The sequence below is a fragment of the Camelus ferus genome, chromosome 9 (assembly GCF_009834535.1).
Source record: "Camelus ferus isolate YT-003-E chromosome 9, BCGSAC_Cfer_1.0, whole genome shotgun sequence".
NCBI lineage: Eukaryota > Metazoa > Chordata > Mammalia > Artiodactyla > Camelidae > Camelus > Camelus ferus.
In genome coordinates, this window is record NC_045704.1 from 49,894,411 (window position 1) to 49,909,462 (window position 15,052).

Sequence of the window (15,052 nt, forward strand, 5' to 3'; positions counted from 1 at the left end):
CTGCCCACCATACCTTTCATCCTTCTGATCCTTGAGATGTTTGCAGCCAAATGCCAGGGCGGTGGTGATCATTTTGTAACATATAGAAATATCGAATCACTATGTTGTGCACCTGGAACTAACATAGTACAGTGGGCCAATTACATAATTAAAAGTATGGTAAGTTTGGAGAGAGGATGAGGAAGGAGAGATGGAGGAATTAAGTCTTTATCTCTTATAACATTTATAAATTAAAAATTTTTTTTTTCATTTTCTCTGTATGACGTGACTGATGTTAACTAAACCTACTGTGGTAATAATTTCCCAATCTGCGTAAATCAAACCATCATGCTGTACACCTTAAACTTATACAGTGATGGATGTTAATTATTTCCCAATGAAACTAGAAACAAACAAAATATCAGGACAGCTCCCTGACACCCAGAGACCCACGTCCCTGGGTTACAATCTGGCTTTCTAAGGAGGTAAATGATCTGGTTTTCCACGCCTGTGATGGAGTCCTTTGCTGCCTCCCCAGTTTGGTTTACTTGTTAGAACCATGATCATTGTTGTCAAAGATGTCAGTTTGAGTCCCAGCCTGTGTATTAAGCCATGTGACCCAAGCCTTTCTAAACTGAAGTCTCCATTAATAAAGTCTGGGTTTCAACTACTTTCCCCATGCTATTGTGAGCAGAGGCAAATAGAGGTTTTATGGGATCTGAAGCTTCTATAGCTTGATGGATCCCCAAATGAGGCATCCTGAAGCTCCAGCCTCAAGGTCAATATACCTCTGCTCCTGGCAAGAAGAGAAGTGAAAAATGCCAGATCACCCTTGCCCTTCCTGCCTACTTTGCAGTGAGGATGTGGGTCCACAATCCAGGTCCCACTAATCCAAGGCCACACCCAGGCTGAGAATCAGAAGCTAGCAACCTCCAGAATTCCTTCTGGTGACTGATGGCAATGGGGAGAGGGCAGCTCCCTCACATCCAGAGGTAATGTGCACAGGTGTTCTGGTGGCAACTGTCAGTCCCCAGACCAACCTCGCATCCCAGTGTGATTGGGAGTATTCTATTTGTGTAGACTCATATCTGCTTCCCTGTCCTTCCTAGCGGTTCTGTGAGGTTTTTTTTTCTTTTAAACATTTTTTGAGCACTTACTTGTTTGCTCTCATTTCCTGAGCTTACAACTAGCCGTCTTCAATATCACCCTCCCACCCTCCACCACACACACTTTTTAAATCTAGCATCCCTTTTAAGACCCTTTGCTGCCAGAGCCAGGTGTTGTGGTGTGCAGCTAGGAATCATACTGTGCTCTCCTCCTGGGCCTGGCCCATAAGGACCAAGGGAAGACAACCACTCCAGAGCCTTTTTCCTTCCAAGCTCCTGGCAAGCTTTATGTAGTTACATTCTTCCTGTGACCTGCCCTCCCAACACTGATCTTGCTGCCAACCTCATGCTCTGCCACATACTCTGCCTGGCTTGCTGCCCAAGCCTCCCCAGCCTTCTCTCCCTCCTCCTCTCTTCCTCACTGCCTCCCTCCAGGCTTATCCAGGAGGCTCCCTAGATTCTGCACTCTGGACACAGAGCTCATCACTTCTCATATCTCACCCCACAGCTGTGGCCCCAGCCAGGGCTGCTTGCTCATCCCTTAGGGAAATAGGATGGGAAAATCTGACCCTTCTTTGCCCCGGAAACAGGTCTCTGCAAGCCTGATTCACTCTCTCCTCCCTGCTGTAGCCCCAGAGCAAACCTCCCTTCTCCCTTTATCCTTCTTATCGTGTGGCATTGGACAAGTCCCTTCACTTTTGAGTTTTGTCAAATTTTACAGGCTGTAAACGCTAATCTCTATCATACAGGTTAATTATGTTTATTTCTGTAGGTAGGAACTTTCCCGTCAGGACAAATCAAAGATTCACCTTATCTAGGCAGGTGATAGGGGCGTTTGGGCTCCTGGGAGATTGGGGCAGAGAGAGTAAGAGGAAACCACAACACACCTTGTCTGATTTCTTGCTAAAGATACAGGAAAATATAAACGCATTGGCTTTAGCGGCTTGTGGTGCCAGGGGCCTGGGGTTGGGGAGGGGGTAGGCGCGCAGGGAGGCATCCGGGGTGTGTGTGGGCGGAGATGTACTAACTTCGGGTCCAGCTCACCACAGTGCCCCTTCACTCCAGGCAAGGCTGGCACACCCTTCTCAGCTGCAGAATGAGGCATCCAGAGGAAGAAGAGACTCAAGGGGAAAGAAAGTGCTGGTGTAGGAGCCAAGTCGGCTGAACTTATTCCCTGTGCCCAGGGGAAGTGGGGGCACGAGATCGCTTTACATGTAGAGTGTGCCAGATGGGAACCCAGCTCCTAAAGAGTACTCAAAGGAAAACCAAGAAGTGGGGAGCAAGAAACATAGTTTGGGGACTCGGTCCTCCTACTCCGGAATGGTGGGGGGCTCCCAACTCACGGCCCCTCCTGTAGAAGCCAGCGCCCCGTGTGCCCCAGCTCCCTCCCCACACCACGCAAGTCTCCTGGAAGCGCCAGCCACAGCTGGGGGCTTCCTTCCGCTACGGGTGCTCAGCGGTAGTGGATGATGCCCAGCTGAAGCTGCTCGGGCCGCGGGGCAGCACCAGGTCCAGGGTGAGGTCTCGTTGCTCGTTCTCGGAGAATACCGGCCGGTAGCCCAGCAGCTGCAGCGCGCCCGCACACAGCTCCTGTACGCGGCGGATCTTGGTAAAGGGCAGCGCGTGGCGCCAAGCCTGCGAGACGTTGAGCGCGTCCCTAGACGTGGTTTTGAAGGCCTCGCGGCGCGCGCCGGGCCCGACCCCGTGCGTGATGTTGTGGATCCAGGCTTCGAGCTGCGGCGTGAGGCTCAGGCCGGCAAAAGCATAGAGCGCTCGGATCTCCGGCAGCGGCGCCCGCGCCAGGTCCTCGAAGCGCACCAGGCGGTAGCGGCCGCGCAGGGAGGGAGGGGGCTTGCGCGTGGCAGCCTCGGCGATGCGCACATGGCTGCGGCACACCTCGCGCACCACGCGCAGGTCCGGGTCGGCCTCCACCCACTTGCCGTTGGTGCCCAGCACGATGCCGTTGTCGCGCGCCAGCGCCTTGGCGGTCTGCTCGCGGGAGCGCAGCACCGCCCGCGGATCGCGCACCAGGTGCACAATGCGCAGGTTGAGCGCCGGGTCGCTGAGCAGCGGGTAGAGCACCTGCAGGTTGAAGAAGCGCACCTCCTTGAGCACCACGTGGCTGTAGGAGTGGCAGGCCTCCTGGGCCAGGCCAAAGGGCCGCCGCGCGCACAGTGGCTTACACACCGCCTCGCTGCTGATGGCGCCGCGCGGGAAGGCGCTGCAGGCAGGCGGCGAGCACAGCGCGCGGCTCTCCGCCCACTGAAAGAGGTCCGACAGGTTGCGTCGCCACGGTAGGTAGGCATCGAAAACGTCCATGTCGCACAGGAAGACGGAGCGCACCAGGTCGCGTACGGCCATGTGCAGCGCCACCGCGCTGCCCTGCGACAGGGCGGACCACACGTGCCACGCGGGCTCCATCAGATAGAAGACATCGGGGTGCTGGCTGAAGAGCTGGCCCACGAAGGACGAGCCTGAGCGCCATGAGGACAGCACCAGCACGTGAACCCGCTCCTCGCCTCCCGCCGGGGACGGTGACCTGGGCCGGGAGACCAGGAAGAGCAGGAGGCCAGTCTGCGCCAGCAGGAGCGCGGTCACCGCCGTGCCGGAGACGCGCCGCAGCCACATGCCGCCGGCCCGGGTCCTACAAGTGGGGGCGAGAACGCAGCGGTCAGGACCGCGATCCGCTCCCCAGTCCCACACCCCAATTCCTGCCCGGTCCTGACAGCGAGCAGCCCTGGGACTTGATCACCCAACCTGTCGTTGCTTCCTCAGGCCACAGCCACCTCAGTTGGGGGCTCACCCAGGAAAAGTGACGTTAAGCCATAAGCCATTATCTCTAGTTTTTGCAGAGCAAAAGGCCAGTTTCACAATACTTTAGGCAATGTTTCTTTTTCCTTTTCTTTCTCTTCTCACCCTGCTTTTTCTTTCTGTCGGGAGTGGGGCGAAATCTCTCTCTCCCTCTCTTCATCCATCCTCCCAACTCCATAACGGAGGCACTGGGGATTGGACCCAGTTCCTTGTGCACACCGAGCACGTGCTCTACCACAGAGCTATACCCTCTCATCCTCAGGGAAATATATTTAAAACAGAATTCCCACCTTTCACTTAAAAATTCCTTTTAGGGGAACAATTTTGTGTTGTTTTGCTAAACAGCCTGATGGGCGATTTGGCTCCCGCAGGGTCCTGGATCCGCCACTTATTAGCCTATGAACTTGGACCAAACGCTTTGCCTCTCTGTGACTCAGTGTGCCCATCTGTAAAAAGGTGGATTAATTCTGGTACTGGAGTATTGGGATGAACATGGGGGTGGGGGGACGTGGGACACTTGGTAGCTCTCATACCCAAAACCCTGCACTTTCTACATAGTGTGCTTCTGCATTGTTTGACTTAAAAAAAAAAACCAAGCAGATACAACATTAGTTATTAAAAGGAAACAATAGACAAAGAACAACTTGCTCTCACCCATGAAGAGTGAAGGGCTGCAGGATGCACAGATTCCAGAGGGAGGCTCTCCTGGATTCGTGTTAGTTTGCAGAAGAAATCAGTTAAAGGAAAGGTAGGATGGAGCGAGACAAGGAAGAGATGAGGGCAGCCAGGCCCCTTCCCATGCTGAGGTTACTCACTGCTGTCCAGGGCTGCTGGGAGAGCTGCCCACCTGGATCACAAATCCATGGGAGATGTCTGGAGGTTTTTCACCACCTGAGAAAGCAGGAGGGAGGCTGGGTCAAAGTCCTACAGGGGAAGAGCCCTACACACTTGGGAGCCAAGCTGCCCTGGCCCTGGCTGGAGCTGGGCCCAGGCCAGTGGCTCCATACATTTTACTAGATGGGAGTGAACTGACGGTATCTCCTGCTGGGTACAGAGAGAGGGCTGGCTTGGAGTCTCTCTGATGCCACTTAGGAGCTATGAGACCTTAGTCAAATGACTTCCCCAAGGCTCAATTTCCTTCTCTGTAAAATGGGAACTATAAAGTTTAACCTCATAGGGTTCTTGTGAGGACTACTGCTGCAAAGGGCTTGGTAAAGTTCCAAGGGGCCCCATGTTAGTTACTGTTACTGTTGTAGAATTCAGCTGTGTCTGAAGAGGAGGAACCATGGGAGGTCTCCATCTACATAAGATGCCTGAGGTCACCTATGATTGGAATCCCAGCATCTCCTATGCCCCCTGTAGCTTCCAATCACCCCTGGGTCCTTTAGTGGATCTTAAGAGTGTCCCATAGGGGACTGAAAGGAATACCGAGCCCAGTTCCCACATCCTGAGGTCCCAGAATTTTCTCCTCTTTGCACTGTTGGTCCTGCAATGATCTTAAGGATAAGCTGCTTTGGAAGGGAAGGGCCTGGAAGTTTCCTCTTTCCTTTCACAGCATTTGCTCCCCACCAACCCCCTTCCCTGTCCATGTCACCCCTGAGGGAAGTCAGTGGCATCTAAACTGTGAGCAGAGCCCATCTCTGCTCCCTCCTCTTAAGAGGAGGCTGCAGACAAGGGCAGATGAGGCCAACAGCTCTGCCACCTGCTGAGTCCAGAACTGCCTCCTGGGGTCCCACACCCACACCTGCATCCCCTGGGGGACAAAGACAGCAGCCCCCCATCTGCTGTGCACACGTTAACCTGCTCTCCTCAGGGATGTGCTTCCCCTGAGAACAGAGTGCAGGAAAATAAGGAAACTCTAACTCCTATTTGCTGACATAAATTACCTCAAGTGCTAGATGATTTAGCTCAACAGCCTTGGAGGTGGGTATTATGATCTCAATTTTTTAGACGAAGGACCCATAGCTTGGAGAGACAGCAGGGAAGCTGGGACTCCAATCCAGGACTTCTATTTCTAAGTTCCTGGCACTTTCTGATTGTAGGCTGCTGGCCTCTCCCACCCTGGAAGATCCCTGCAGAATACAGGACCCTGATGCTTGGGCCCAAACACAGCTGCCCTGGCCAGCCCTGCCCTCCCCTGGGTAAGGAGGATCTTGACATCCTGCACTCCAGGGAAGCCAGAGGTATTCTTAAGTGACACACAATACAGTATCTATTATCTGACCCCATGATTGGAACTCAAGACTTGGAAGGGGATCGAAACATCCTACCCACACCGGGTGTCCAGAGAAGTCCAGGTCCCAGCTGGGGGTTTTCTGATAAGGTGCCTTATGTTCAGCGCACCCACAAACCGTCCCAGGGTTCAAAGTCAGGAAGAACATGTCAGGGAGGCATCTTAATGTGTACTTTATCTTCATGATTGAATTATATTTTCCCTAAATCCTTAGGAGGTAGAAATTATCCTTGTCTTTTTAAAATGATGCATTGGGTGCAAAGACACAAATACACAGCTGGTAAGGGGAAGGGAAGGGATTGAAATCCAAGTCCCAGACTCCCAGTGTAGGGCTCTGCAGTGAGTCCCATTCCTAAGTCTTTGCCTAATGAAGGCCCCAATAGAAGGGCTGCCTTCCTCCCCTATGAATTGTTTCCTTTTTAATTTTTGGAAAAGGTGTTACATAGAGGTGGCACAAAATTCTAAAGGTACAGGTGAGGGCATCGTGGGCTCATGATTTGTGCAAATTGGAAAAGGGGCCCCATATTCCAGCAGACACAGCCCACACCAGCGTGCAAGGGCCACTCAGTCAAAAGGAAATGACATCCTCTGTTCCCTATGACTTCCCCAGGCCCACCTCGGAGGCAGCCCTGCTTCCAATTTCCACCAAGTCTTTGATGGTGATGTTGATGAGAATGGTGATGATTAAAATAATCATATATTTCAGGGGAGATGGGTGGGAGTAAAGTGCAAGAGGCCATAGAAGAAATAGAAAGTTCCTCCTTCTACCCTGATAACCGGAACAACCTTACAGAGTTGTCTTTCTCAAGTCACTGAAGATGTTTTTTCACAAAGTCTTTCTAAAATTTACTTTTATCAACATAATACACACAGCTTGAATAAGCATAAGGTATCCCCAGAAATTTATACAAGACAGTGACCATATTAGTTTCCCTTCGGATGGGAGTGAAATAGCTGGGAAAAGATATTTCATGTAAGTCCTTTTTTGTATTTTTTGAATTTTGGCCCATATGAACATATTACCTGTTTTAAAATAACTAAAGTAATTTAAAATGTACATCATTTAAAAAGTCAAATTGTTATCATGAGTCATTTTCTTGCTCCAGAATGCTACTTTACAAGAGGTAATTGCTTTCAAGTTTATTAGCTGTTACTTCTTTTTTTTTTTTTTTAAGGCGTAAATTGTGACTAGTATAATTTATGGCCTTTTCTAGTGACTGATTATAATGAAAGACAAAGATTTATTTTTTTTACACACCCTCATGCACACACACACAGAAAGAGAAATACATACACACTTTTAAAATAAGTTTTGGTTAAGTCAGTATTCAAAATGTACACTATATGATTTCATAAAACAGCTCACAGCTAAAGAACATAAAGCACTACAAGGGTACATTACTTTTTTTGTACACCCTTTATTTTCCTCAGAGTTAAACTGCCTTAGAGATTACACTTGTAATAGAAGGGCTGAAAGATAAAACTGAGGAAATGGAGAAAGTAGAACAACAACAACAAAAGGATAAGTGATGGATAAAATATAGAAAACAGAGAAAAGATGGGAAAGCAAAAGGACCAATTCAGGAGGGCCAATGTCCCCAGGGTCCCTAACATGGTAGAGCTGACAATCTAGTTGGGGATGTTAAAGATATACCCATGAGATGGTCAAGGGATCAGATGGTGGTCTAAGTGAGCGGCTCAGACATCAAGTAAGTACCACAAGTACTGCAGGAAGGCCATGCTAGTCCTAACATGCATACTTCCTTCCTGGATCCTGGCAAAATCCCCCACCAGGCCATCCTCCAATCCATATTGCACAGAGCCACCAGCACTGCCTATACCCCACATGGGATCCTGCCGTTCTCCTACTCAGCAACTTTCGGCTTTCCAACCTAACTTCCCATTTCCCAGGCAGCATAGGTATGCTTCAGATGACCTGGAGTCATGACTATTCCTTGAGCAAGCGCCATGCTCCCTGACCCCTCCACTGTGAGTACCCACCCCAGACTCCCACCAGGAGCCATCTCAGCATCTCTGAAGACACCTCTCTCATCTGTGCCTCTCTCCAGGCACACACTGCTCTGCCTTGCATGACACTTTGCCTCCCCTTCTTGCCTGTGAGCAACTTGAGGGTTGGGATGCTGGTTTTTCTGCAAGGGAGTGTCTGTTCTCTGGCATCTAGTTTGGGGCTCAGCTATTTGTGTTCACTCAGAACATGCTCCCCCTTCTTTTGATAATAGCCTCTAGATTTTTTTCTTTGAGGAACCACCCCTCACCCACATAAAGTGTGTGTGGTTTGGATAGGGCTGACCCACCACACCTGGGTTCATCTATGCAGTCCACATTGCTGTTCCCCTGCCACAGCGACCAGCTTGGGAGTGGACATCAGTCCCAAGTTCAATGCCAGGATTTTTGCAGTTTGAAGAGGAAAAACACCTGATATAAAGCCAACACAGGAGAGAAATGAACAGAGAAAGAAAGACTGGGAGTCTGTTAGCAACCTGCCAGCATCAGATCCAGCTGTGCAAATTTCACCCATGCACTTCTCAGTTGGGGAAAATACTCCATTTTCTCTGAAGCCAGCATGAGCTGAGTTTCTGTCTCTTGAATCTAAGAGCTCCGATTAGTGGGTGCCCTTGATGGGATAAGGTGAGGGCAGAACTGTAAGGGAGCAGGGGCAGAGCTTCTAGGGGCTGGTCACACTCTGTTTCTTGGTAGGGTTGCTGATTACAAGAGCATGTTCCTTGTGAAAAGTCATCAAGCTGTACTTTTATGTGATCTGTGCTCTTTTCTGTATGTATGTTTTATTTTAATAAACAGTTAAGAATTGTGACTGAAAAAGACAGTAAGTGTCATGTCAAGGATTGTCCCAAAGACTGAGTGAGTAGATGATATTAAAAAAATATTGGCTGAATTGATATCAGATACTCTGTGAATCAAATCCAAAGGGAGTGATTCCCCACTTGTCCCATATTTCTTTCTGCTGAGCACCTTAAAGTTACAATAGCTGCTAACCATCCCTATTTCTTGGCCTAAGAGACATAAGAAGGCGCTATAGTGCTACCTGATGCGCAGATGGGAAAACTGAGCTATGGGGCAGGGGATGGTCTGCCATGGGAGAGGGGGGCAGGGGGACCCCAGGGATCCAGCTCTCTGGGCAGCACTCCCTTGTGGCCCCACTCTGCCTGCCCTTCACTCAGCAGCTCCTCCTGTCACCAGCCTCTCCCAGCCCTGGCTTAGAATCTAAGGGAGTGAAAGGTAACACCTGGTACAAATCCCTGGCTAAGATTTCTCTCAGTTTGGCGTCAGCTGGAGGCTGTCCCTGTTCAGGAATCCCAAAGGCTAGAGACAACAGACTCTGGATGAGGGCTTGTGGACTCTAGGCATCAAAGGTCACCCCTGGAGGTAAACTAGCTCTAATGGAGCCCAGGGCATCAGCTATCGAGAAGGCTGACAAGAAGGGCAAGAAAGAGGAGGAGGGAAAGAGAAAAGGAAAAACAAGAGAAAGGGGGAAAGTAGCAAGGGAGTCAAGGGGAGAGAGAGGAGGAAGAGGACAAGTGTTCATGGTGGCGTGGGAAATGGGGAACACCAGTAAACACCGCCTGTTGAGAGCTTCCTATACGCCAAGCCTTCCCTCCCATCTTCTGATTAAATCAGGATGGCCTCACAACAACCCTATGAAGTGGACTTGATGCTCATCCCTATTTCACAGATGAGGAAACTAAGGCTTAGAAAGATTTAGGAATTTGCCTAAAGGACCCATACAGCTGAGTCAGAATTTGAACCCTAACTGTTGAACTTATAGTACTTAACTACATGATGTCAGCTGGACAAGACACAAGTAACAAAACATACAATTGTACTAAAAATACATGAGTAATAAAGGACACCATCAAGAAAGGGAAAGGACACCCACAGATGGGAGAAAATATTTGGAAATCATATATATAGCAAGAGACTTGTACCTAGAATATATAAAGAGCTCTTACAATTCAACAGTAAAAGATAAATAACGCTATCTAAAAATGAGCCAAAGATTTAAGTGGCTATTTCTCCAAACAAGACTTACATACGGTCTATAAGTGCATGAAAAGAGACGTGACACTTTTAGTCATTAGGGAAATGCAAATCAAAACTACAATAAGATACCACTTCCCATCCACTAGGATGGCTATACTAAAAAAGACAGGTAATAGCAAGTGTCAGTGAGAATGTGGTGAAATTGGAACCCTCAGGTGCTGCTGGCGGGAATGTAAAGTAGTGCAGTTGCTGTGGAAAACAGGTTGTCCCTCAAATAAACCTAGAGTTACTATGTGATCCAACAATTCCACTCTAAAATACCATAAATCCAAGAGAACTAAAAACATATGTCCACAAAAAAACTTGTTCGTGAACTTTCACAGCAGCATTATTCCTAATAGCACCAAAGTGGAAACATCCCTAATATCCATCAATTGATGAATGAATAAACAAAATGAGGTATATCCATAGAACTGAATATTATCTGGCAATAAAAAAAAATACTGACACGTGCTACAACATAGGTGAAACTCGAGGTGATTAACGCACAAGATTGAATCTACTGTAAGCCCAAGAATTGTACATTTTAAAAGGGTGAACTTTAAAATATATGAATTATATCTCAATAAATCTGTTATTTTAAAAAAACACACAAATATGTATAGAAAGAAATCCAGAAGGATGCGTGCTGAATATCCAGTGGTTATCTTTCTATGGCCAGATTACAGGTAATTTTTTTTTCTTGCTAGTGCTTTACTGCATTTTCTGGCTGGCCTACAATCGACTTTTATTACTTTGTCAGTCATAAATTATCAGTTCTATTTCAATGGTTAAAGAAGGTATGGGTGGAGTTTGCCTGCTTCAGCTTTCATTGCAGGGAGAGAGGTGCCTGCAAGCCATCTCCCAGATGGCCTGAGTATCCAAATGGTCAGAGGAGAGGGGCATGGGTTGGAGAACTACCTGAGGGGTTTGTCAAGGACCCAAGCCCCTTGGGGCTTTGAACTGGGCCACGCTGTGGTAGGAGATATGTCTGGCCCTAAGCTCTCGACACATCTGCCGTCTCTCTGCTGGCCCAGATAGGCAGCTGCATGGCATCAGCCAGAGGCAGGGAAGCTAGAGTCGCCCAGCCCAGATACTGCTGGAGGAAACAGATCTGCCTGCAGGAATCTATTGGGAAATGAAATCAAATTAGTCTGGGAAAGGAGCCTCAAGTTTCCTTGGCTCAGAGCCACCCCGGGGGCATTTCAGAGCAGATGAGCAGATATCAACATATAAAACCTTTTCCCTGGCTCTGAGCTTTTGGGATCCTCGAAGTGCACTTTACACAACACCTAATGTCCGAGACTCCCACCTCTTTTCTGCAGTAGCACGTGCAGGGAATGGGGGTAAGGGATGCATGTTCTGCACATTCCTCTGAGTTCCCCCAGGTGTGGACTGAGCCCTCTTATACAGGGATAATCTGGAATGGTCTCTGGTTTATTTTTTCTAACCTCTTATTTTGATTAATTTATTTTAAAAGAAAATCATTCTTACAAGTCAATGACATAAAAAGCAAAGGGAAGGGACTGTTTTAGAAGAGTACAACTCAAAACATATAACAACTAAAGACAACATGTGGACCTTGTTTGGATTCTGATTCAAACAAACCAAGTGCAAGAAGATATCCTTGAGCCAATCAGAGAAATTTTTAATATGGACTGAGTACCAGTTGATATTAAGAAATCATTGTTAATGCTATTATCATCTTATTCATGCATTTCTGTACCTAATTCCCCTTACTAGACTAGAAGCAGGACATGCTTTTCTCTCTTATTAGAGGGAGCAGGAGTAGCACAGTCGCTCAGAGTATGAAATCCACTTGATCACTTACTGTGTGATCCTAGGCAAGTTAGTGAATCTCTCTGTGCCTGTTTTTTTTTTTAAATCTATAAATAGGGGAAATAATATAACCTAACTCATTGATTTGAAGATTAAATGAATTAATATTTATAAAGGACTCAGGACAATGTCTGGCACATAGTACACTTATAAGTATTTGTTCAGGAATCTTCCAAATCCTGGGTCACTACGATTCTATGTGAATTCTATGAATCCAAAGGAAACTATATTCTATGAATCCAAGGGAAAGCCTTTTCATAAGGAAAACTCAAGGATAATAGCCTAACCAGGTTCAAGGGACCCCAGCACCTTAGGAACAGAAAGTGGCAAAGCTAGGCAGGGACAACACTTACAAACAGAAGACAGTGAATAATGGCGAGAAGTATGGCTTCTAGAAGCTGGGTTGAAATCTTTCCTGTACAACCAGTGGGGTGTGCGACTTTGAGCAAGTCACTCCTAACCTCTCAGGTGCTTCAACAGACTCCTTTGTAAAGGGGGCTCTGACAGCGCCTACCGGGAATGGAAAGGAGTAACTAGAATAGCCTACCTAACCCTTAGATAGCCAAGGCTCACTGAGCAGCATGCTGTTCTTATTAGCTCTGGTACTTGGCTCACTCACTCACGGTTTAAAGTCAGCCAAGTCCTTTCTGCTCCCGAGGCCTCAGTTTTCCCACCCTCATGCCTCAAGAAGGAAGAGAAAAGAGAGTTAACATTTGCTGGGCACCTATGCTGAGGCGGAGAGAGGTCTCTATTGTTGCCAGAGATCCCGCAGCCAGGAACAGGGCCCTCCAGACTCAGATTCAGCTGGATCTGGTTCCAAATTCACTCACCGAGCTGCTTTTCTTCCAGAGTTCCATGGAAAAAGCCCTTGGAGAGCTTTGTGGATTAAAGCCATACTCTTTGAAACTCAAGTTTGAAGAGAGAAGGGATCCCTAGCAGTGATCTCGTGCGCAGCTAAAGCCCCACTTTGGAACAAGCACTTGGGGTGGCGCTGCCTTTTTCACGTTCCAATACCACCACCACCACCACCACCACCCTCCGCTCTTCCCCGCACACCCGACTAGGCTGCAAGACCAACGCCTCCCCAGCTGTGCCACTAGCCCAGGCCCAAGCCGCCTAGGGTGTGGGCATCCTGCGCGGAGAGAGGACGAACCAACGTACCCCAAGCGAGGCGTCCCTGCCCGACTGGCGCGGGGGGAGGCGGACGCCTCTGTCCCCGGTCTCAGCAAAGGCTTCTGAACGTCGTCTCTTCCAAGTTCCCCTCCACAGCCTCTCTGTCTCTTCGCCAGGAGAGTCCGCAGGGGCTGATTTGTTTCGAAGGGCCCCAAGGCTATTAAGGAACACCCAGTGACACCCGGAGAGAGCTCAAAGAGGCATGGACTTGGGAAGCGGATACCAAGATATTGGAGGCACCTGGAGACCCAAGGCGGCGAGAACCTGGAAACAGGGCAGGAGTGCCCTAAAAAAAGAGGTGTGGTAAAAATGGGATGTTATGGGAGCAGTCCTGGGGCAAGAATAAGAAGCAGACTGGAGCCCTCCTGACCCGGATCCTCCATGGTGCTCGGCCCCGCGCCCCGCGCCCCACGCTACCTGTGCGGCCGCCCGCGGCCCACGGCGCTGCTCGGCGTTGCCGGCAGGAGCGGAGCGCACACAATGAGGCGCTTTCAGACGTGGCTGTGGTCCCGGAGCCCGCGGGCGGGAGCCGGGGCGGGAGAGAAGGAAGGAAAAAGCCGGTTGGCCCCTGGCTCCCGTTACCCTGCCCACCCCCGGCCGAGGGGCCACGCCTCGGGGGAGGGGCGGCCGTCCAGGGGCGGGCCCGGGGAAGGAGGGCACAGGTGGGCCGGGGGCTGCCGCAGACGTACGGTTCGGCCAAGGATGTCAAAGGGCGCTCGCAGAATCACCTCTCATCCCACTAATTGACCAAAAAAGTGTCTCCCCTTCCAATCCCTAGAGAAAGGAGGCTACTGGGAACACAAAAGGCACTTGTGAAGGAAATAGAATTAATTTTGCCCCTCCGCGCTCTCGGTGGCATCCTCATAGCGAAATAACTTGGAATCCAAACCGCTCAAGCCCCCAGCCTCAGCCCTAAGCCAAGTGCCAGGCGAGCGCGAGGCCTCCTCTCTCAGTAGCTCAGCTGGGAGGGGCCGGGACACCAGGTGGCCCTCAGGCTCTAGGCCTGAAACTGGCTGTCCCCCTCCTCCTGTCTCCTCGCTGCTCTAGCCTCGACCCAGAGGCTCCAGCTTGATAGCAGATCTGGATAAATACAGGGTATTTTTCAATAAATAAAGATGTTATCTCCTCCTACGGGTAACAGAGTACAATCATCTGAAAAAGGTAGAAAATTCTGACCTCTTGTAATCCGTGTTGGGTTCTAAAAGAAATCTCTGCTGCTGGGAGTATAAATTAGTGCATTCCTTCCAGGATGCGGTTTGGCCAGATAAATTAAAATCCTTAAGAACGGTCATAAGCTTTCTGAATTGGTAATTTCTTTCTAGGATCTATCTTGAACAAAAAGGATTCTATGCAAGGTTAACATAAGTGTTGTTTATGATAGCAAAACAATTAGAAACGAAAGATTAAAAAGATAAGCATCAAGAACGCCAACAGTGATAACTTCTGGGGAGCGATTTACAGACAGCTTATTTTCTTTAGTTTTCTGTAATTACACGTTTTCCCCAACAGGCATTTAAAACTTATGTGGTCACAAAGAAACATTCCTTTTAAAAAGCGTGAACATGAAGAGAAGGAAAGGCGAAGACTTTATTAACCTTAGATGATAGGACCTAAATGGGGGTTTCTGGACCTCACCTGATTCAAACAGAAACTGGATAATCATTTGGCAAAATTAGTGATTTTCCTTGCCAAACATTAAATGTCTCAAACCCTGACTTAGCTATGGGTTACAGTTCAGTTAATAAAATCCTGTTTATTTCTCACCTTTTTCTCCTCTTGCAACTATACTGGTGTGATTCAGGTTCAGAAGCTACCAACATCTGATCCGTAAATAACTGGATCTTCATCAGAC

At 48.8% G+C, this 15,052-nt stretch overlaps 1 protein-coding gene across 2 annotated transcripts; it reads right to left on the reverse strand.

Annotated features, from left to right (window-relative positions):
- Positions 1-1,822: 1,822 nt before the first annotated feature.
- On the reverse strand, positions 1,823-14,416 carry LOC102523730 (carbohydrate sulfotransferase 6). Of its 2 annotated transcripts, none has more exons than XM_032486760.1 (4): positions 13,618-14,416; positions 13,189-13,486; positions 4,744-4,787; positions 1,823-3,729 (listed from the first exon to the last, which is right to left on the reverse strand). In XM_032486760.1, exon 4 carries the CDS (start codon positions 3,711-3,713, stop codon positions 2,529-2,531), a length of 1,185 nt encoding a protein of 394 aa, XP_032342651.1. In that variant the 5' UTR covers positions 3,714-3,729; positions 4,744-4,787; positions 13,189-13,486; positions 13,618-14,416; the 3' UTR covers positions 1,823-2,528. The 2 variants fall into 2 exon arrangements, with proteins under 2 accessions (XP_032342651.1, XP_032342650.1); XM_032486759.1 differs by having other exon boundaries at positions 4,712-4,787.
- Positions 14,417-15,052: the final 636 nt, after the last annotated feature.